At 36.8% G+C, this 24,398-nt stretch overlaps 1 protein-coding gene across 1 annotated transcript; it reads left to right on the forward strand.

Moving 5' to 3' along the window:
- The first annotated feature begins 14,215 nt into the window (after positions 1–14,215).
- Positions 14,216–16,247, forward strand: LOC144999747 (zinc finger protein WIP3-like). Its single transcript, XM_078958911.1, has 2 exons — positions 14,216–14,774; positions 15,494–16,247. The coding sequence occupies exons 1-2, from the start codon at positions 14,304–14,306 to the stop codon at positions 15,932–15,934; spliced, it is 912 nt and encodes a 303-aa protein (XP_078815037.1). The 5' UTR covers positions 14,216–14,303; the 3' UTR covers positions 15,935–16,247.
- Positions 16,248–24,398: the final 8,151 nt, after the last annotated feature.

The following is a 24,398-nucleotide window of genomic DNA, read 5'->3' on the forward strand; positions in this document are numbered from 1 at the left end:
AACTAGTAAATATATTTTTGATTTTATTATTATATAATATAGTTCCAATTCAAATTTCTTTGATAATTAACATGATTTAAGAATTCAACATATTCTTCATATACATCCAACCTTTAATACAAGTATATATATATATATATATATATATATATATATATATATATATATATATATATATATATATATATATATATATATATATATATTCTTCAAGACTAATAGCCTCATACATTTTAATAGTTATATGTATTCTAACTGAATATCATAAAAAAGGAATAAAATTCTTAAAAAAAAAAATTGCATTCTCAAATATACAATTTTTAAACAAATACACTTGATCTTCTTTAATGGTCATAATAATCCACTTGATTCCAACGATTCTTACGAAAATGTGATGTATTATTGTAAGAATGTAATTCTTCACAAATATAATTGTTGTTGAACTCAAGTCCAAGTCTTTCTCTTGTATGATTTGATTCCTTTATCAAGCGGTTCTGAAAGAATAACATGCATTACTCGTTAGTATTACTAGTTAAATAAATATAATTGTTAACAAACATTCTTAAAGATATTATAACAGAATGCATTTATACAAATATGAAGCATGCCAAAAATATGGTCCAAAATTTTCGTTTTTAAATTATTATTAAAACCATAATTATCATCACCATAGTATAAAATCATAAAACATGTATCTCAAAATATCATAATATCTGTCAATCATATCAAATATCAGAGTAATATCCCAGGCTAGAAAGTTGTGGTGTGTGCCATGCGATCATCCTGAACCCATTCCTTTGCTAGCTGAAGTACCTGAAACTAAAACTGAAAACTGTAAGCACGAAACTTAGTGAGCTCCCCCAATCTACCACATACTATACAATAACACATAATAGCACATATTGTGCCTTGCTGACTGCATCGGGCCCCGCCAGACATCGGATAAATACGGCTTCGGACCTCGCCCGACAGACGGAAGTCCGGCATTGTGCCCCGCCTGACATCGGACCAATATCCGGAATACATATATCATAGCAACAAGCACATAACATATAAAGATATAACATATAAACATATAAAGCTTCCCCGAGCTTGCTACTACATCGGACCAAAGTCCAGAACATACAACAAACACATGAAAGAATCACGAAGACATCAAGCATACCACATTCCTCGGGCTTGCCTCGACATCGGATCGAAGTCCGACATATACTGACATACATGAACGGGCCGCATTGGTGCCTTCGACCCACTCCTACTAGAGGGAAACTCACCTCTCAAGTTGGATGTTGATCTTGTGCGTGTAGAATCTCTGTTGGTTGCTCCAACGACTCCTCGACTAGCTCTATACAATAATACTTAGTTAGAAAACTGAAAAATCCATCCAAGTGCAAAATGACCATGTAAGGATGAAATCCTTAAAGATCGATTAGATTCAACAGGTAAATAAAGAACACAAAGATAATCAAACTGATGCTGAATGATTAAAAGTAACGCCCCAGATACACTTGATGAAGAATTTCAGTTGTAGAGGCGTGCTAGGGTTTACAAAGTAAATCTTATAAAAAACGTTAAATGTCCATAGTGCATGCATGCACTAAAAATACTTAAACCCTAATAAAAGAGACGGATTGGATAGGCCCAATACCGTATACAAAATGGACTAATAATTACAAGCCTAATGACGCAACACAAAACACCTAAAAATCTCCCCCTTTGCGTCAATTGAGGCGGGAGAGGCTTCACTACTGTGTCTTCTTGATTTTTTTTAAGATCTTGGGAATCATAGCAAGCAAAGTCCTACGAAACAAGATATACCACTGAATCATGTCATTAAAGTTCTTCTTCACAACAGCGTCATTCAGGGTACAATTGTTGACAATCTCCAAATTATGTTCTAAGCAAGTTGTGGAGAACAGGTGTTTGTCAGGTAAAGCAAAAAGACATTTCTGAAAAGCTCCAGGAACATCGGTACCTCGCTAAAAAATAACAGTTAATTGACCAGTGTCAATTTTTCCCATACTCATTTCGCTCATATCGTTGGCTTTGCCAATCGGATTAACTGTAGGCTTTCGCTTCAAAATGAGCAAGAATGGGTTCATATTTTTATTATTCGATTAGCAGAAGATTGAGCAGCAAAATCCAATCAGGAGGGTTAAGATTTGGCAGATTAACAAGTGTGAACTCATGCAAAGAATTTTTTGAACCCCTTGTCATCTTGAATTTTACGTTCACACAGCCTCCAGTAGCAATGGGTCGTGTGACCTTGACTGTTGTTATTTTCTGAGCACTCCAGGTTAAGTACTAAGGTTTAACGAAATTAAGATAGAAGTCAATTAAGGCTTTATCTACTTTGGCGACCAGAAAGGGAACATCAACTATTGTGTCAAAGTAGTGAAAAGCGAAGGCTCTTCTTGTTATTGGCATATCAAATTGAGAGTCATTCGTGTTAGCCAGATCACAAGAAACGACCGGCTCCAACCAGTGAACACTGGGAAGATCAACAAGTTTGTGCATCAACCGCTCTAACGTCCACAGAGGAAATAGCATTTTTCCACATTCCAATGTGTTGTGAGCTTCCTTCTCCTTTCGTTCTTTCTCTTTAGCTTTCCTCGCTATGCGAGCATTTCGATTCAATTCTTGATCACGAGCCTTTCATTTTAATTGCTCTTCTTTAGTTTCTTCATCTTCATCATCATCACTTACTGGTTTCTTTCCTTTAGAACCTGAAGTTAAATTAACCTTCGGTTCATCGTTCTTTGATTTTCGTGACATCCTCATTTTCATGGCCAGAAAAGATTGATTTCTTTATGCTTTATTTAAAAATCAGAGTATACTTTTAGAGAAATATATTGCGTATTTTGTTCCCAAAAAACATGATAAATATATTATCAAATCATTTCCGAAGAAATGTATTTTTATTCAACATTCGGGATGTCATCGTCATTACATAAACATAAGCATAAATATAACTTACATTCATTATCACTAATGATTTATATCTCCTTAATCTCTAAGTGTAAAGTAGCTTGGTATCGATACCTATGATACAAATAAACTGAGTGGGCCAGGTTGGGAAACCTGGTTAGTATATAGGGGTTTCAACCCACAATAATATAATTATTATGTTCCATCAAGCAAATGACCTAATTACCTATCCCCATTATCTTCTTTGTTCCTAAGTATCTTCCCTAAAGATTTATCCTAAGGTCCATTTCCTACATCATATTTACTTTTCATCTCCTTACATCGCATTTCCTTATATGTTTATTCCTAAGGATCATCGCCTACATCACATAGACAGTACTGATTCGGGGATTACTCCATTAATACGTGTCCAGTAAGGGTTAGGGTATCATCGCATGAATACGTAGTTACAACATAGCCTGAACTCGTAATTCATAGTAAGGGGTTAGAGTATCATCGCATGAATACGTAGTTACAACATCGCCTGAACTCGTAATTCATCACCTACAGGTTATGAGCCCTCCGGTGTTTCCACATGACTGACTAGAATAGTCTGTGGTCGCCATCTATACTCTGGTAGATGACTACGTCGCCAGTCAAGGTTATGGTATCTCTTCTCATCTTACATCACCTATTTATCATCACCTATCTATCACCACCTAATTATCATTACCTTTCTATCATCTCCAAATTACCATCACCTTTCTATCATCACCTAATCATTATCACCTTTATACCATCACCTATCTATCATCACCCGTTGCTACCCAATGTATATTTATAAGTATAAAATTACGCATACAGTTTAAATCACGTAAACATGTATAAATCGTTTATCCAACATAGATATCAAGAACATAGATAATATGCACATATAACACGTAATCTATATTAAATACTTCATATCTATGCGTGTAATGAAAGTAACTATGCACTCACTTGTAGCGTGCTTTGATAGAATCTAACTAGAAACGGTCAGCGGTTCGTGATCGTCGGGCTCAGTACACGGAACGACTTCAGAAAACGAGATAGAGAGAAAGAAGATTTGGTGTAAGAAGTGAGTGACCTCAAAATTGCTATTTATAGGATGATTTTGGCCCATTCAGGCTGTGAGAATTCATTGCTAACATTGTAAGCCATGCATGAATCACATCGTAGCTTCGACATCTACGTTCTAGGCTTGAATAATGTCCGTTTGACTCCTCGCGTCGTGAGAATTCTTTTCTCACGTCGTGAGCTTTTGAATTATCGTTTCCGTAGACTTCTATCTTTGAAATGTGGTGTTTTGAATCCTCATGTCGTGATAAAAGAGGCTCACTTCGTGATTCTAGTCAAATTAGGGTTTCTGACACGTGTCATGCTCTCAGACAGCTACAACTTCGGAAGGCCATAGCTTTTACATACGAGCTCCGTTTTTTACATTCTTTATATCCACACGAAGGTGGAGATGTAATCTACAACTTTCATTTAGAACTATAAGTCTAAAAAGTTCTCTATTATAAAATCAGTTTTTATGATTCCCGGTGTCGTGCTAGTTTTGTCGCAAAACTTCGACAGGTCATAACTTCTTCATTATAATTCGAATTTCAACATTCTTTATATGTACGGAAACCTTGTGACATATAATAAAACTTAATTAAGATTATTTATTCTAAATAATCCTCTGATAAAAAGTCATTTTTGACGTTTATCATCTCTAAATTAACTAGCCCGAATCTGCAGGCGTTACAATTTCTCCCCTGCATTAGCCTCTTTATCGTCTCCCCCTTGTTTTGGAGGGATAGGGGCCTCTAGAACACCCTCAAGCCTGTTCAGAAGAGTGATGGTAGGAAGAAGCTTATCAACTAAGTGCCAGTGAATGATGATGGTCAAGATTGGATCATGTGCTTCAAGGAGGTTGGATAGCAAAGAGTTGACATCCCCCACACATCTTTTCAAAATGGTTCGTTCAGATTGGAGCTTGTCTATCTCTTTATTCGCTTGTTTGAGCTGAACACACTGAGTCTTCAGTTGAGTGGTGAGAAGAGCAAGTTCGACTATCACCTTGCTTTCAACAGCTAGATCTTCTTGAAACTTGGAAAATCTGGAAGAGATAAATGTTTGAAATGCAGAGTTCTCAGCAGAGATATCGGCACGAAGCTTCTCCATAGACTCTCTTTCTTTACGAAGCGAAGCATTCAAGTTGATGGCTGCATCATTCGCCTTTGAAGAATTTGACTCTGTTGTTGTGATGATCTCTGTTATAAATGTCTTTGTTTTAGAAATTAGTTTATCAACTTTTTCAGCTGCTTCCAGACAAGAACGAGCAGAATCTTCAACCGTTTTGTTGGCTTTATCAAGGTTTGTTGCATGCTCCTTAACCAGAGTATCGAGCATACCCTTTACAACAACTTCAGAATAAGCTTGGATGGAAGAAGCAGTGGAAGAAGCAAGAATAGTATCCACCTTCACATTCAGGGCTTTTAGATCCTTTTGAGTGAGAGGGGCATCATCATCACTGTCTTCTTGAATGGAGAAGGGACTATAATGAAGAGTATCGAAATAAAGTCCCTCAGCCCCAAGAAAATTATCCGAACCATGATGATGTTGAGGAGAAATGGGAGATGTAGTGGTAGTATTTTCAAAACCTGAAGTCTTTTCCCCTGCATTAAATGCGTTGACATTTAAAGTAAGTTTAGCTGTGGTGGTGGTAGTAGTGGTTTCAGTAAAAATGGGGTTTTGCTGTGGAGTAGAAGTGGGTGGTAGTGTAGATACAAGAGGTGGACAAGGACCGATGGTGATAGGAACAGATGAGGAAGGAAGTTAAGGTGCAGGTGTTGTAAGGTTTACCTCTTGGTAGATATCTTCCTCAGATTCACTTTAATGAGTAGCATCAGATTCACTATCAGATGTCGTTGAGGATGGAACACGAGGCTTTTGAGCTTGCTTCTTTACTCTCTTTCACTTTGGGGATGAGGGAGTAGTCTTAAAAGAATCACCTTTCGTATGTCGCTTTTTGGAAGGGAGAGTTAGGGTAGGAGGACCCTCTTTCATCTATTTCGGTTTGCCCCATTTCGTGACTTTGTCAGCCTCATCAAGTGTCTGGTACATTTTTGGTGTGAGGATTCTAGGACCTAAGACTTAACGCTTCTTCTATTCGCCAATCAACTTGCTTGCCCCCGACACACACTGGTACATGGATTCGGGAATATAACCCACAAAGGCAAACTTAGAATTGTCAGCAATTATTATGTTTTTAGTGTGGAAGGTTGCGATTGAAGACTTCAAAGAATCCGCCATGAATGGAATGTTAAGCTTTGCGATAGCACGTTGGACCACAATAGTCCAAAAGCGACCCATGTAAATTTTGCTGTGGTGAGTGGTGGATTTCATGCTTTGTACCAGTTGAGCCCATAATACTGCTCCATAGTTGAGACGGATCCCATGGTATAGGCCATGGAGGATCATCATGAAAGATTTGCTGGCACAATCGGAACTAGTGACCCTTTCAGAAAAAGCTTTGAAGAGAAGGGTGAAGAGACTATTCCACATTGGAGGAAGGTTTGATTTATTCAACTTGGTGATAGAAGGGATAGGCTCAGTGTACCCCATCTGGTAGAACATATCAAGAAGTTGGGCAGTTGCGAATGAATCGGGGTTTATCAGTGTATCATCATGTGCAACCCTAGAAGAGACCAAAATCTGGGCTTTGTGAGAGAGGTTTTCTTGTCAAACACTTCAAAGGAGATCCGTTCTTCCTCCTTGATGAAGGCAGCTGTAGAATAAGCCTTTAATAACAACGAAATTGGGACACATTCAACCTTTTTCAGAGTAATGACCAAAGGTGAATACTTCAAGCATTCTATGATTTGAAACATATAAGCGTCATATTTAAACGAAGCCAGATTGAGAATTAAGTTTTGATGCTGCTTGATGGTAAGAAGAGAGGACTGAGCAGTTTGTTCTTGAGCAGATGATGATTCAGCCATTGTTGTAGTTTGAAGAAGAAGGTGAATAGTTAACAGATAGCACCGTTTAGGGTTTGAAGTTTTCTTTGAGAGAGATAAAAGGTAAATCATCAATTGATTTAAGTACTTATAAGAAGAGAGAGAAAACCAAGCAACAATTGCATGGCGATCTCTGATTGGATGCCTAGAAAAGCGTGGTATGACAACTGTAGCGGCTGACAGGTTGTCATCATGACCTTAGGCGGCATGAGAATTGGAGCGATTTAAAATTCCACACGCCTTTTATTTTAAAATCTTATCGTTCAATGTTGCGTCAGCAACCTTTATCCCCAACGTTTCAAAATCCTTTATCTCTTTGAAATGAATAAGCCCCATTTGTTTTTGAGAAACTAACATCAGAAGAGCATTTGAGAGCGAAACTGCAAAACTGAAAAATTCCATAAGAGTCACGAAGTAGACTTTTGAAAATCATAAAGATATACGTGCAAGAGTGTGCCAAAGATAAAGAAATAAAGCGAAGTATATCAGTGGGGTTAGAGTGATATCAATAGAGACACGAAACTGAAGATCCCGGGCACAAATCTCTTCCTTCAAAGTCAAGAGAGACTAAGAAGTGTTTGTGTGGTTTCCCATTGAAGTATGATATTTTTTTGTTAAGAAATAATGAAAGGCATCTTTTAATTCGCCTTATTAGGTGGCTACTCTCCAACCAGACAACAAACTCGATATAAGAACGAATGTCGGATGAAGTACTCGTGTGACACGTGTAGTCAGTTGAACGAGTAGGTTTGAAATTAGTTTGGTGACGAGATAGAACATTGAAATCGCAAAAAGAAAAAAAGTGGATCTTTTTGGGAAGAAGTGACTAGGTAATAGAACACTTCACAAAGATCTCGCAAAAATAAAAAGACATTTCTTGGTACAATCCACAAAGGTGAAGTTTTAATTAATTCAATGGTGAAAATCTAGAACTTTTAACTGTTCACTGTCAATTCATGTAAGTGTATTGGATTTTGGGCTTCACTCAGTTCGTGGTGAACGAAGCTAAGATCATGAACACATATGTTTCATAACCATAAACCTTAGTGGTATTGCTGAGAGTCTCAAGGGTTATATTTATGAATGTGACGATGAATGGAGAAGAATGAAGGTGGTTAAAGAACATAAAGTACCTCTGCTAAACTGAAATGACCAAGCAGATAACTCTTAACTCGATGTGAGAAGAGTAAGGTAGCTCATGACTAATGTGAATTTAGCAGCCTAATTGGGAAGAAACGAATGGTAGATTCTATTCATCAAGGCTTTACATAGAGTCGAGTGAGGCTTCAAACAACATGCAACAACATGCTTCTAGGGACACTTAGCTAATACAAATATAAAGAATTTTATACCTGCCCCATCATTCACTTGAGCCAGAGAATCTCCAGAAAAATATATTGGAAAAGAAAAGAAAATACTTTTGTATTTTCATAGTTGATAAAACGAAACGAAAATAAAATGTTTTTGAATTTTGAAAAATGTTTAAAGAAGTAGACAAAACGAAATGAAAGTAATATACAAAATATACAAAGAGAATAGAACACGAAAGTTCGCTTTAAAAGGATAAACTTGGCACAAAATGGGGCGAACGTTCATCTAACTTCGGTTCACAAAAATTGGAAACGAAATAAAATGAGCGTTCGTTCTATTTCGCTTATTAGAAAAATAGAATTGAAAGCGAACTGGTAACCCAAAAGTGAATGGGCTACAACGAAAGTGGTTTTGGAACTGATTCAGCTTCCATCATTCCAAGTCCTCTGAGTATTTTGTTAAATGATGCTTCTGGAAAGGCTTTTGTAAATATGTCAGCCAATTGGTCTACATATTGAACAAAATGAATCTCAATGTTGTCGTCTTCTACATGATCCTTAATGAAGTGTTACCTTAGAGCAATGTGTTTTGTTTTTTAGTACTGCATTGGGTTGTGCCAGATGCGAATTGTGCTTTTGGAGTCACAGTAGAGTGGTATTCGCTTCATATTCAAGCCATAATCTCGCAATTAACTTTGAATCCATATGATCTGAGAAGTACAAGATGCATCAACTCTATATTCGGCTTCGGTTGTCGGCAACGAAACACATGTTTGCTTCTTGGATTGCCAACTAACTAATTTGTCATCAAGAAATTGGCATCCACCAGTTGTACTTTTTCTATCTAATCCGCACCCACCAACACCTGCATCTGAGAATGCTTGAATGAAGAAGCCTGAGTTCGCAGGATACCATATGCCAAAATAAGAAGTTCGTTTTAGGTATCTGAAAATATTCTTCACTGCCACCATGTGAGGTTCGCGAGGATTTGCTTGGAACCTTGCACAATAACAAACAGAAAACATACTGTCCGGTCTACTAGCTGTTAGATACATTAAAAAACCAATCATCTGACGATAAAGGGTCATATAAGCAACTGGTTTTTCCAGAGATGGTGTAAGTTTTGTTCCGAATGCCATTGGAACCTTCACTTTAGAGTCACCCACCATGCCAAACTTAGAGAAAATAGTTTTAGCATATGCTTCCTGATTAATGAAAATACCTTCTGGTCCCTGCCTTATATTCAATCCAAGGAAAAAGTTAATAGGACCCATTGAGCACATTTCAAACTTAGTTTCCATCAACTTTCAGAATTTAGCTGTGAGGCTGGGATTAGTATATCCGAAGATGATGTCATCAACATAAATTTGAACAATCATCAAGTGGTCACCCTCTTTCTTACGAAAGAAGGTTGGGTCAACTGAACCTTATTCAAGATTAGACATTTTAAGAAAGAGAGTAAGAGTTTCATACCAGGCTCTCGGAGCTTGCTTTAGTCCGTAAACTGCCTTATCCAGAATGTAGCAATGGTTAGGATACTTCTCATTAACGAACCTAGGTGGTTGTTCAGCATATATTATTTCTTCTAATTCCCCATTAGGAACGCGCATTTAACATCCATCTGAAACACTTCAAAGTTATTATGAGCAACATATGCAAAAAATATCCGAACTTATTCCAACCTTGCAACAGGTGCGAAGGTTTCTTCGTAATCGATACCCTCTTCCTGGTAGTAAGCCTTAACACTAGTCTCACCTTGTTTCTTATTACATTCCCTTTTTTATCCAACTTATTACAAAATACCCCTTTCAAACCAACAACTGATGCTCCAGGAGGAGTTGGAATTAATCTCTAAAATTTGTTTCATTCGAACTCATTGAGTTTGTCTTACATCACTTGCACCCAATCTGAATCATCAAGAGCGGTGTTGATGGTTTTGGGTTCTGTTTTGGATACGAACAAATTAAACATGGAAAATTCCACTTTGGGGAATAAAGCAATTCGTTTCGCTTTTAATTGAGATCTTGTGAGAACACCTGCAGAAGATTCACCAATGACTTGGGTTTTGGAGTGATCTTTGGTCCATTTGACTACTGGCGGGTAGTTTGGATCATAAGAAGGATCTAATTCAATGTTTGCTTCTTTCAAACTCTAATTGAACATCCGAATTGTCATTTACATCCTTATTGTCCCCCTCAACGAGTGATTTTCTTCATTAGTATTTGAAGGATCTCATGCTCCCCGCGATGGAATGTTCGTTTCTTGCAGAGTCAATTGCTCCCCCTGCGGATGTGTATTTGAAGCGAAAGTCTCCCCCTGTACAGGAATACTTGTGTCTTGAGGCACATTCGTGGTTGGTGGCTAATTATCCATGTTATTCGTTGCTTCATCAATTATCTTCTTAAATTGATCTTCTTTGTTATCAGCTACCTTTGCTTCAGATGTGATTGCTTTCTCAGGTTCGTCAAAAAGAAGCATGAATTCTTCATAAAGATTTGCCAAGGGAACAGTCACTTGGTTCGTTTGAGGAAAGAGATCGTTTGTCTTGTAATCATTCACTTGAATCTTCTTTAAGTAAGTATCATTGAATGTTACATAGTAGGTTTCTTTAATCCTTTTGGACCGTTTGTTTAGAACCCGATATGCTTTCAATGTCAGTGAATATCCCAGAAAGATACCTTCGTCAGCCTTCTCATCAAACTTGTTTCGTTGTTCCTTTGCCAAATGGTTTTTGCCATGACAATAGTTACAGTCATAGCCTGAGTCACCAACTACCTTTTTTTTTTTTCTCATCTTCCTTTTGAGAAGTGCTTTTACTGTCTTCCTTCACCTTTTTTGAGCTATAACTCCTTTGCTAATTTCTATTTTTGTTCAATGGAAATTTATTACTTGCAAACCGTTTGGGATTCAAAATCATCAAGGCATACTCCTCATTTGTAAGATCACATTCAGAGTGATCGGATTTAGATTCATCTTCTGCCATGATTTTTCCATTCGCAACAAGAGCTAGAGACCCCATACCGGAAAAAACTTTCGCTTCCTTTGACACTTCGTTTTCATGCAAGTTAAGAATACCAACCAATTTAGCCAAAGAGTAACTTTTAAATTGTTCATGCTCATTAACTGCAGATACAACTGCCATCCATTCAGACCTAAGTGCGTTCATAAAGGTAACCTTTTGCTCGATCACTTCTCGTCGAATGGCGTGTTTGGTCATCCTGCTAGGAACATGGTTGTATTAGTTGGATATCTGACTTAGATTTTCTTCTGGATTTTGTGCGAAAGCCCCAAACTCCGAAAGCAGAAGTGTTTGAGTCGAATTCTTAAGATCTGCGTCAGTGGAGTAAAGTTCCTTGAGCCTGTCCCTTATAGCCTTCGTAGTATCACATGAACTTACCAAGCGAAACATGCCTGCTTGCAAAGCAAATCTGATGATCCTCATCGCTTTAACATTGGAAATAAGTTTTTCTTTCTCTTCTTGAGGCACGTATTTGACGTCAAGAAGCAATTGGTTATATTCTTTTTGTGTTTTGATGGTTCTTTTGGTCTCTGTGTGAACGAATGGACCAAGAGTAATGACTTCCCATATTAGATAACCATTATCGTCTGAACCAAGAACATAGGATTCAAAATGGAGAGCCCAAAATTCATACTAATGGGGGAAAAGTTTTGGGTTCCTCGTAGTTGATCCAATACTGATTGAGATATTCAAGGAGTTAATGCTTGAGTCGTCGTGTTGCATTTTAACAAGTTCTTTGTAACCTGCTACGAATCATATGTGAAAACTAAACAAATAATAACGTAATATAAAGATCACAGTAAGTTGCCAGAAAACCAATAAAGACGAAGAAACAAGATCCTATATCAGTGGAAACCCTAGTATCTAAACAAACAGAAAAGATGCGTATGGAGTACACAATCTCCTGCTCTGATACCAATTGTAAGGATGAAATCCTTAAAGATCGATTAGATTCAATAGGTAAATAAATAACACAAAGATAATCAAACTGATGCTGAATGATTAAAAGTCATGCCCCAGATGAACTCAATGGAAAATTTCAACTGTAGAGGCATGTTAGGGTTTACAAAGTAAATCTTATAAAAAACGTTAACTGTCCATGGTGCATGCATGCACTATAAATACTTAAACCCTAATAAAAGAGACGGCTTGGATAGGCCCAATACCATATACAAAATGGACTAATAATTACAAGCCCAATGACGCAACACAAAACACCTAACAGACCATTTTACCCCTGGTCAAAGTCAACCTTCTGGGTTGACTAACTCGCCGAGTTAACCCTTTAACTCGCTGAGTTCTATATCTCAGAAATCCTGGAATCACGACTCAACTCGCCGAGTCGTTGCTCCGACTCGTCGGGTCCTATTGAGCTGCTCAGTCGTGACTTAGCGAATCAATTTGTCAAGTCCCTCTACAGACTCGTCGAGTTCTACTATAAACTGGAATCAGGACAACACGACTCGACTTTTGAAGTTCCCTTATGGACTCGATGATTCCCTCTGTCTGCTTGGCCATCTTAAAATATTAAGCCCCTATCTTCTAGATCCAATGTCCTTAGTTTATTTTCTCACTGGAATGGCCTTTCTAAGGGTAAAGTTTCGAACTTTACCCGTTCATAACTCTTCTTAAAGGGTTTCAACGAAACCCTAATTCCTTTAGGATATGGATCTTGTCCAAAAAGCCTTAGAATCTCAAATCCACACATGCAAACCTAGATCAATGGCCTAGCTATCAGATAACCACAAAAAGTCTCAAGCTTGCTTCCATGCATGGCCTTTTTAAGCTCAAAAGGCCATAAATATTTCTTTAGCACTTTCATGGGGGCTCTAAGGGCATAAAGTTTGCACCTTTATGTCCTCACAGCCTCTCTAGGCACTAGATCTGGAAGAGTAATCCTTGGATCAATCCTTACCTACAAGCTAGCAAATCTTGGACCAAAAACCCACAAAAGGGGTCATAGATAGATCTAAGAAGAGAATGATCAAGTTTGAGGCTTTATTACCAAAAAACGCAGCTAAATAGATGAAACTTCTGGATCTAATGTTTCTCTCTTGAGTTCTTTAACTTCTTCTTCTTCCACAAACTTTAAAAGGCACAAATAACACTCAATGCTTGAGTCCTCTCACTTAAACTAGTGTTCTAAACAAGATTCAAGCATGTATACCGATGACATGTTATCGTGATAGAGTACACACATATTGCCTGCCCTCCGTACTAACGACTTGTCATCTAGACAACTTTCCACAAATGACATTGTTTTCTTTATTCCACAACATGAATTATAAATAAATGTAAATTATATTTTCGGAACATATATCGATGACACCTTGTTGGCATAAGTTTTCAGAAAACTGCATAAAACCATTTTATACCCACCTAAGCTATGGGGATGACAAGTCATCGACATAGATGCCTTGGTCAAACAAATTTGGTCAACCATACGACATGTCGTTGGGATAGAGTAAGTTGTAGAGACACCTGTTATCGACATCAGAGTCTTTTCTTGTAGTGTCTCTCTTTCCCTATATTCATTGTTGTCTCTATTTACATTAGGGTTTGTTATAGAATCATCGTTTAATTGTTCAATATATAATGTTGTATAAAATTGTTGAATAAGAATGATTCCTATTTCTGATCAGTTATGGATGATTATTTAATCTTTTAACTATGTTAAAAAAAATTGTTTATAATGTTAAACTTTATAATTGTTAAATTAAAAAGTAAGAAAAAGTTAATTGCCATTCTTTATGATTAACATTATGTTATACAAATAAAAGTAGGAAATCTACAAATTTGGTTGCTCCTAGGGTCCTTTTTTGTCAATCGACCATTTTCCCTAATTGACCACCACCACTCATGTCTTTTTCTCGAACACACACGCACCTTAAAGGCATGAATAAAGATAGAAAGAAAGGCAAAAGGACTTAACCAAACCACCTTACTTTGATAAGTAAAATCCACCCTTTCACACCCATTTAATCTCCCTTCTCATTCCCCTCTTCATGGCCATAAAAAATTATGTGCTTTGAAGCTCCACCGTTCTTTGAATGGCTCAAGCCATCTCCTCCTTCTTCTACTTCATCATCCTCTTCATATGACACTATGATGTTCTCTAAAGAACAAGATTTTAGTCACAAAAACATTCAATGCTTACCCCTACTAAGTCAACTTATTAACCAAGATGATAAAGATAGGGTTTTGAAGATCAAAGAAGAAGATCATAATATCGAAAAAGTGACAGTAACACTGCATATCGGATTGCCTAGTTATGCAGAAGATTCAGTGGTCGCTAAAGAACTTTTTGAGGAGTTTAAGCAAGAAGATGAGATTAAATCGGATATGAAGATGGTAAAGTTCAATAGTGATCATAACAGCGATCATGATCAGACTAGGTTTTGGATACCAACACCATCGCAAATCCTAGTTGGACCTATGCAGTTTGTTTGTTCCTTATGCAACAAAACGTTCAATAGATACAATAACATGCAGGTAAATCTTTTTATATTATATATACATATTTTATCAGATCATCTCTATCGATGCATCAGATTTTGCATTTAATTTCAAAAAACAAAAAACAAAATGTTAACCACTTGTAGCGTTATTTCGATGGTTTGATGGTTATGTTTTTCATGTTCATATATACAAGCATACCATGATTCATGCATCATGAGAATTTACATAATAAAATAAAATAAATTTCAAAAAAATTAATTGGAAAGGAAGGAGATATATACTGTACAATACTGTGTCACTTTTTTGAAATCCTTTGAGTAGTTTCAAACTGGGAAAACATTGAGTAACTTTATTGTAGTGGAAGACTGACTGATTGATCAAGTTTACGTTGAAAATGTTGCCCATTTTTGTAATTTATTACTGATCCCATAAATCTTGGCCATCATTTGGGATGATTAAAGATTTAAAGTTGCCAAAATTTTCTTTCTTCATTTCTTCCCTTGGAGTAGGGTCATAGGTAAATGACTCTTGAAGTGGTCATAAAATCAATCAGTCAATCAAAGAATTTTTTGTCGATACAACACTATAATGCTTTAATGATTGGTTTTCTTGGTTAAACCCGATGTTTGTATCTCGCAATGAATACGCTTCTACCATTTCATGGAAAAAATTCAATCTGAATACCTTGACCAAAAGTCAAATTAGAGATTTTCAAGGGTTGACGTTTACGATTCTTGAATTAATGGTTACAGATGCACATGTGGGGACATGGATCTGAATACAGGAAAGGACCAGAATCGCTAAAGGGTGCACAACCAGCAGCCATGTTAAGGCTTCCATGCTATTGTTGTGCTCAAGGGTGCAAGAACAACATCAACCACCCTCGAGCTAAGCCCTTGAAGGATTTTCGTACTCTTCAAACACACTACAAGAGAAAGCATGGGGTTAAACCGTTTACATGCAGGAAGTATTGCACAAAAAAGTTTGCGGTGAAGGGAGATTGGAGGACACATGAGAAGAACTGTGGCAAATTGTGGTATTGCACTTGTGGATCGGATTTTAAACATAAAAGATCACTCAAGGATCACATTCGGTCTTTTGGAAAAGGTCATTCTCCACATCCTTGTCTTGAAGGGTTTGATCAAGATGAGAAGGAATGTCTTACGGGTTCTGAGGATGAAATTATGCATTAATGGTAGCTAATCGATGAATTTATGTAGGGTTGATGTTATTGGCACTTTGAAAATTGTTAGAAACAATTGTTAAAGTTCTAATAGGATCACCTCTTTTAAGTATACAAGTCTGAGTGTTGTAATAAGGAAGGAAGATTTTCGTAAAGCCATGAAGTCGATAAATTTTCATCTCTTTACAAGTGAGAGGAAAAATACGTGAAATGCCTCTCCTCTATAGAGAAAATTTATTGGCTTCATAGCTAAATGTTGATCTCCACCATATGGATTTTTCAGGTTTTGTTAAATTACAATTTCAATTTTAATTCTTTGTTCACTAATTGTTGAGCTAATAATTTTATGGGTTATGTTTGCATGTTAACGAAATACTAGTATATGTTAGAAATTTTTTATGTTAATAATAGAGTGTGATTACTAAATCTTGGATATTGAGAGGATTGTGTAAAAAGTCACTTTTCCTAGCAATATTTCAACCGTGTAGGGTCTCAATTTCACGAAATTTGTAGGAGACGAATGATACAAAAGGACAATAATTAACAACTTCGAAAGTGATATGGGAAGTCTAGAATAGATTAGTTATACGCTTAATTACACTAGGAGAGGATTGGGATCACAAATGATAGTTTCATAACAGTTGGAAAATAGTTTAGGACACTTAAAAAGAGTTATGTTTGGATCAATGATCAATTGAATCAGATCTCATTGAACCAAAAATTGTTGTTTCTTTCAACAATAGACCATATTTATTAATGTGCATCTTAATCCACTATGTGTGGACCCCTTTGTGATTTGACGTGTTCATAAAAGAGAAGCTCTTTCACATATGGACTCTTCACTTCTTGGTACATACTTCAGTGTACCTTAAAAATCTCTTGTTACTCATATGAATTCTAACAACCTTAAATGATTGATGACCCTAAAATGTCAAACACTATCTTTTTTTTTTTTTTATGGAATAAATCCATTTTAATTCGAAATAGAAAATTATCAACATTAAACAAAATTGAAAAAAATAATAGATGATCCTTAAATGATTGATGACCCTAACATGTCAAACACTATCTTCGTACATACTTAAGTGTATCTTAAAATGTATTGTTAAATGATTTATACAGTTTCAAATACAAAATTGTTAACATTGAACAAAATTGGAAAAAATGATGTTTGATTTGGAATAAAAAAACATAGTGTCAAAGTTGAAAAAAAAATTAAACTTAGTGTCAAAATCGAAAAAAAAAAATGAAAACTTAGTGTTTTTTGTGAGAAAAAAATTCAATTTTGACACGTCAGCATATCATGTCAGCATGTCATGTCATAAAAAACTGACACATCATCCTGCCACGTCAGCATGCAACCTGGTTAACCGATCAAGTGATCAGAATTGTAACAAATTGAAAAACACAGTGTCAAAATTGATACAAAAAAAAAAACATGGTGTCAAAATCAATTTTCTATGTAAAAAGAGTGTTTTTTGTGTTATTTACCCATATTTTATCATCTAAATTGGTTGAAAATTAAATGCAATATCAATTTGGCAAAAATTCATTTTGTCATGTTTTCAAGGTTTTATCATCTATTTTATGTGATGTTTATAAAGTATAAATAGGAAATAAGAATATGTGTTATGTATGGATAAATAAATACACATTTTGTTAGGGATCTTAGTGTTACCATATCTTTTGTGTAATAAGATATTTTACAATCTGCAAATAGGATTTAGACAACGATCTAATGCAAGAAATGTGGTACTGAGTGTACACTTTATAAGGTTAGTTTAACATGAACATGACAAATGGTTGGAGTCAAGGTATTTCCCTTTGCGGTAGGAAAACATGATTAGAAGTAGTAGATCAGTATCAAGGTATGAAATTTGACTACGACAAAATCTACTTAATTAAGTCCATCTTGTAAATACGTTCCAGAAATCCCCTTTGAACCATTTGAATGATTTTGAAATTAAAGGTTTTGTTCAGAAGCTTTTATGTGTGTATCCACTTCAAAATGTTACAGAGAAGACAAGCCTAAATAGGCAATACAAAAATATAAGAAAAGAAACTCCTAATAAGGAAACAATATACAAGGCAAAAGCAATAACAGAATCATGTGATTGAGAGGTAAACAAGGAGAGAAAATCATGCAGAATATTATGAATTCCAATACTCCCCCTTAAGATGGAGCATGTAGATTCCGCATGTCCATCTTGACAAGTAGAAACTTGAGTTGTGTTGCACCCAATGCTTTCGTGAGTAAGTCAGCAACTTGTGTCTTCGTATCGACATAGAGAGGTTTGATTTCACATGATTCAACTCGTTCTTTGACAAAATGACAATCCATTTCAACGTGTTTTGTTCGTTCATGGAAAACAGGATTGTTAGCGATATGGCGAGCTGCGTTGTTGTCACAGTAGAGAGGTGTAGAATCGTGTTGTTCAGTTTCAAGGCCCTTTAATAACCATCGCATCCATAAAATTTCACTAGTGGTTGTGGCCATGGCACGATATTCAGCTTTAGCTGAGGAGCGAGAAACAACCGACTGTTACTTTGATTTCCATGAAATGGGAGCTCCCCCCAATAGTAGAAGGTATCCCGTTCTCGAGCTCCGTGTAGTTGAGCAACCCAACCAATCGGCATCACAGTATGCCACCAATTCTGTACCTCCTTCCTTTGGGAAATATATACCTTGTCCGGGTGTGGCTTTTAGGTAACGAAGAACTCTAATGGCAGCATCAAAATGTCTTTGTCGAGGGTCCGAGACGAATTGGCTTAGAGCATTTACAGAGTAGGGAAGATCGGGTCTAGTGGCTTGGAGATATAGTAACCTCCCAATCAATCTTCGGTATTTTCTTGCATCCACTCGAACATCTTCCTCTCTGTTTTCAAGTTTCAGATTTTGTTCCATTGGAAAGGAGCATGGTCTACACCCTAACATTCCATTATCTTCCAAGATGTCGAGGGTATATTTTCGTTGTCTTAGCACCAAGCCGTCTTTGGTTCGTGCCGCTTCTATTCCGAGGAAATACTTAAATGGGCCAAGATCCTTGATGCTAAATTTGTCATTAAGAAAGCTCTTGGTTTCTTGAATTTTGTTCTCATCATTTCCCGTTATGATTACATCATCAACGTATATGAGGACGGTAACGAAAATCTTCCCAACTTTATAAGTAAACAGGGAATGGTCAACAGTGGATTATTTGTAGTTAAGTTGGAGTAGAGCCAGTGTAAACTTCTGGTATCAGTTTCTCGAAGCCTGCTTCAAGCCATATAATGATTTTCTCAACCGACATACCTTCGCTCCTCCCCCTTTGTCGTAACCTTGTGGAATTCTCATGTATACCTCTTCATTCAAATCGCCATGCAAGAAGGCATTATTCACATCTAGTTGGTGAATGTTCCATTCCCTTTTGACGGTGATGGCAATAAGACTCCTTACGGTCACCAACTTAGCGACCGGGGCAAATGTGTCGTGATAATCGACTCCTTCCCTTTGCGTGTATCCTTTGGCAACGAGTCTTGCTTTGTATCTTTCAACTTCGCCGTTTGGTTTAAATTTTATTTTATATACCCATTTTGAGTCTATGACACGTTTTCCATTGGGTAGATCTTCTATGGTCCAAGTTCCATTCTCTTCAAGGGCTTTTATTTCTTTTTTCATAGCGTCCCTCCAATGTTGATCCTGCACGGCTTGTTTAAAACTTGTTGGCTCATCATTAGAGGCGATAGCCGCAATGAAAGCTTTGTGAGGTTTTGAAAATTTGTCATACGAAACAAAATTAGCAATGGAACATACCGTTGAGGATCGTTGATTGGAATCGGGATGTGCATGGTCTATAGATGGGGGAAGTTCGACATCATAGTCATTGAAACGAACTGGCCTGGTTCTACTTCGCTTTTCCTTGACTTGTCCGACATCTTCATTATTTCTATTTTGGGTCTCATTCACATTTGGTGGAGTGGGTTCGGCACCTTCTAGATTATTTGTGGCTTGTGAATGGGATTGTATTTCAGGCCCATCGTGATCATGCCCATTATTGTTACCAATTGGGTCATTGTCGCCCAGCTCTTCCCTTTCGGCATTTGTCAAGTAATCTTCTGGACTTTCCAAACCTACTCCCTCAACTTGTGTTTCATTGGGTTCAGTAGCCTTGGTGGGCTCATTCTCTTCATCAGGCAAGAATGTGAACATATCATTCTCTTCATGTTGGTTTCCTTTAATACTTGTAGCAAAAGGAGAAACTTTCTCTGCAAATTTTACATCTCTTGATGTGATAATTTTTCCATTGCTTGGATCGAAAATTTTGTATCCTTTCATTATGTTTGGGTATCCCATAAAAACACTCGGCCTTCCTCTTACTTCAAATTTGTCTCCATTCGTTTCAATGCTTCGATAATATGCCAAGCACCCTAGGACCCTCATGTGATCATAGTTTGATTTTTCGCCATATAGTAGTTTATATGGAGTTTTATTTCCAATAACTTTTGAGGGTAGCCTATTTATGATGTATGTGGCAGTTAAGATGCACTCGCCCCAAAATCTTTTCGGGAGGTTGGCTTCAATCTTGAGAGCGCGTGCCGTCTCGAGCAAATGCCTATGTTTCCTCTCCACGACTCCATTTTGTTGTGGAGTATGTAGACACGATGTTTCTAAGATGATTCCTTGTTCCGCATAGAAGTTCATCATTTGGTTAGAAGTAAACTCCCCAACATTGTCACACCTTATCCTTTTAATGTTCTTTTCAAATTGTGTCTTGATCATTTTGTGAAAATACATTAGACACGTGCTTGCTTCATACTTGTGTTTAAGGAGATAAACCCAAATGGCCCTACTATAATCATCAACTATTGTCAAAAAATAGTTTGCCTTAGAAAACGAGGGGGTTCGATACTTCCCCCATATGTCGCAATGTATCAAATCAAAACAAGCAATACTTTTAGTTGTACTAATAGGAAAAGGCTTTCTTTTCAATTTTGACTTTATGCAAGAGTCACAAGTGTCATTGCTATTCTTAAAAGAAAAATTACTTAAAAAATTAATTTGAGATAATTTTTCATCTCCAGTGTGTCCGAGCCTCTTGTGCCACATGTTACTAGTCACCACCATTGCCTTTCTTTTACTAGCAAGCATCCCCATTTGATATAGACCATCTTTGCACCTACCCGCTCCAATCAATTTCCTCGAACGCAAGCCCTGCACAACAAAGAATTCAGGAAAAAATGTCACAACATAGTTATGTCCCTTGAAAGCTTACTAACAGACAGAAGGTTGAATGTAAATTTTGGAACATGTAAGACTTCTTGCATTTTCATCCCATTTGGCAAGGTGTGACTACCCTTTGCCTTAACTGGTACGGTTTTTCCGTTAGGAATGGTCACAGGTGCCTCATTTGTGGATTTGATTATTCCATCAAGGATATTGGACCTGTAAGAAATATGTTTTGTACATCCGGAATCAACAATCCATTTGTCATTGTGTTTTTACTTACCTGTCATGTTTGTAGAACGAGAAGCCTCACTTTGTGTGGTTTTGTTCTCTCCAGCAAAGTGTTTCTGGAACTCCTCATATTGCTCTTTTGTTAGACTGGAGATAAGGTTTGATTAGGTCTCGGCGCATGCCACCTTTGGCTTTCCCTTTTCCCGTTTGTTCTTTCCAGGCCACCATTCCGGAAAACCCACACGCTTGAAACATCGCGAGTGTGCCCGTCCTTTCCACAATGATCACAATGAACCGAGGGCTTCTCATCTCTCTGCCCTGCTCTGATGGGTGGTATATTGTGTTTCACAGTGGCTTGAAAGGCCACCGTTTCATTCACCGGTCTTTTTCCTCCGGCTATAGATCTTTGTTGCTCATCCTCAGCGACCAGGTGGTAAGCATTTCCTAAGGAAGGAATGGGTTTTGTTGCGAGGATTTAGGTTTTGATGTTGGAGAACTCACGATCTAGTCCCATGAGGAACTCATAGAGTTGTTCTTTTTCTCGAATTTCCTTAAGAGATTTTCCAAGGCCACAAGTACAGCCGTTACACTTGCATTTGGGAATAGGGAGAAAAGATTGAATCTCATCCCACAACCCACGTAACTTTGTATAATAGGCTGACACGATCATCCCATCTTGTCTTGTGTTCGAGATGGCTTGCTTTAATTCGTACGCATGCGGTGCACTATCTTTTCCAAACCTCTCTTGAAGGTCTTTCCAGATTTCTGATGCAGTATTTGCATATTTCACACTTCCCCGGATTTCCTTTTCCATGGCTGTGGTGAGCCATCCCTTGATCATTGCGTCACATCGCATCCATGCCATGTAGTTGGCATCATTTGTTTCAGGCTTCTTGATAGTCCCATCAATGAATCCTCTCTTGTTTTAGCAAACAAGAAATTATCCATTTCTTGGGCCCAATCAAGATAGTTGTTGTCGGTTAATGCGTCGTTGACATGCATTTGTCTTGGGTAATCGGAAGGATGGAGGTAGAAGGGGGAGTAGTGATCAGGACTGATTGAATCGGTTTTTGGTTGAGTATTGTTTGAGTCATCGCCAGTCATAGTAGCTTGTACCAACGATGGTTCTTTGGTTCTTGGGTTTTGGATTGAGCGTGATAGATCACTGCTCTGATACCATAAAGGTTTTGTTCAGAAGCTTTTCTGTGTGTATTCACTTCAAAATGTTATAGAGAAGACAAGCCTAAATAGGCAATACAAAAATATAAGAAAAGAAACTCCTAATAAGGAAACAATATACAAGGCAAAACCAATCACAGAATCACGGGATTGAGAGGTAAACAAGGAGAGAAAATCATGCAAAATATTATGAATTCCAATAGAAATTGGTTTGTCATCTGAAATTATGATTTGGAGTTACCTTTTGGACTTCTAAAGAAGTGCCTTATATTCTTCCTCAATATTGATGTTTAGGCACCTTATATACTCTTCAGAATGTGAGACACTTTCTAAACATGTTATATCACAGTAGTTAGTCCTAAAAATGTTTGTAACTTTTGAACCAACATTTCATCGTAATCGCCCATTTAATGGGTATTGTGTGCTAAATACTACATATTTTACTTTTTTACGTATTTAAACATTCCTTACATTTTTTTTATGTTGCTTCATTATTGTATCTAAAAAGTTCGTTATCTTGTAGATTATTATGCACAAAAGCCTAGGTAACCTAAGCATCAGGACAACTTATGGACCTGAGAAAATGAGTTCTACTCGATCAACAATGATATCCAAAAACTTCAATCATTAATTTGCCACCTTCATCTTCTTGTTTTCTTGCACCTTTTTGGTAACGGAATGAACTATAATGTGTTTGAAGTGGCTTCAATGAATCGTCCTTCGTATGAGGCATTTGAAATAGTCATTTAAAATAAACATTTCAGTTAATTTACAAAACATTAATAATTTTAGAAAACATTTTGCGGAAGTTGGTCCTAAATAGTCAAGATTTTAACAATGTCTTTTAAATATCCACACTACTACAAAAAAGCTTATAGGACCCGGTTATTTCAATTAAATAACCCGATTTCGAACCGGGTCCTAAAGCCAACAAGACCTATGTGGAAAAATGAATAGAACCCAGTTTTAAAACCGGCTCCTATCCAACACAAAAGAAACCGGTTGTTCATAAAACTGGGACATATAAGAGGAACATAACGCCCAATCTTTGGTCAAATATGAAGATTAGGCCACGGTCTAAGCATACAAAACCAGGTCATATATGGCTAAAAGAGCCCGGTTCCAATCCTCAAACCGGGTCATATAAAGATTAAATATGGACCGATTCCATTCATGTAACCGGGTCTTTTTTCAACCTTGCAAAAACCTACTAGTGACCGTACCACCAGAAAGCATGGTTATAAGTATTAAATTTTTGACAAATTTATTCAAATAACCATATAAAAACACAAATTGATACTTGCATCCAAAGCACACATTCAAAACAAAACAAAAATTATGAATTGATGAACAAATTATATTAATATAAACATACTAAATAACCAATCATTATAGTCATGGATAAAAACATACTTAAGTGTTTCTAAAAACTCCATGATTTGGTCATTTCCAAGTACATCAAACTTACATAAACAAATTCAAAAATAAAATTGTTTTCCCATGTAGAAGTATTGTCCAATAATCAAATGTTGCAGCTATCCTCCAACCTCATTTAAAAGCAAAACACAACAGCTACCCTTCATCCTCACTGAAAAAACAAAACACAACAAATAATTAGTTTTTTTGTCTATCATTTTAAAAGAGTTGAATTTAGCAAACAATCATTAAACTAAAAGTAGGATGTTATAAAGATTAACAACTAACCTTATATGCACTTTTAGACAACCACATCATTCATAAAATTTTTCAGAAATTCTCTGGCCCATGTAGCAACAGTTGTAACCAAGACCTTTTCCTCAAATGCAATTTTGTCATTCCAAAGGGTACCAAACTATATGAAAATAAAATTAAAACTACTAAA

Source organism: Lactuca saligna, chromosome 6, assembly GCF_052625555.1.
Source record: "Lactuca saligna cultivar CGN05327 chromosome 6, ASM5262555v1, whole genome shotgun sequence".
Taxonomy (NCBI): Eukaryota; Viridiplantae; Streptophyta; class Magnoliopsida; order Asterales; family Asteraceae; genus Lactuca; species Lactuca saligna.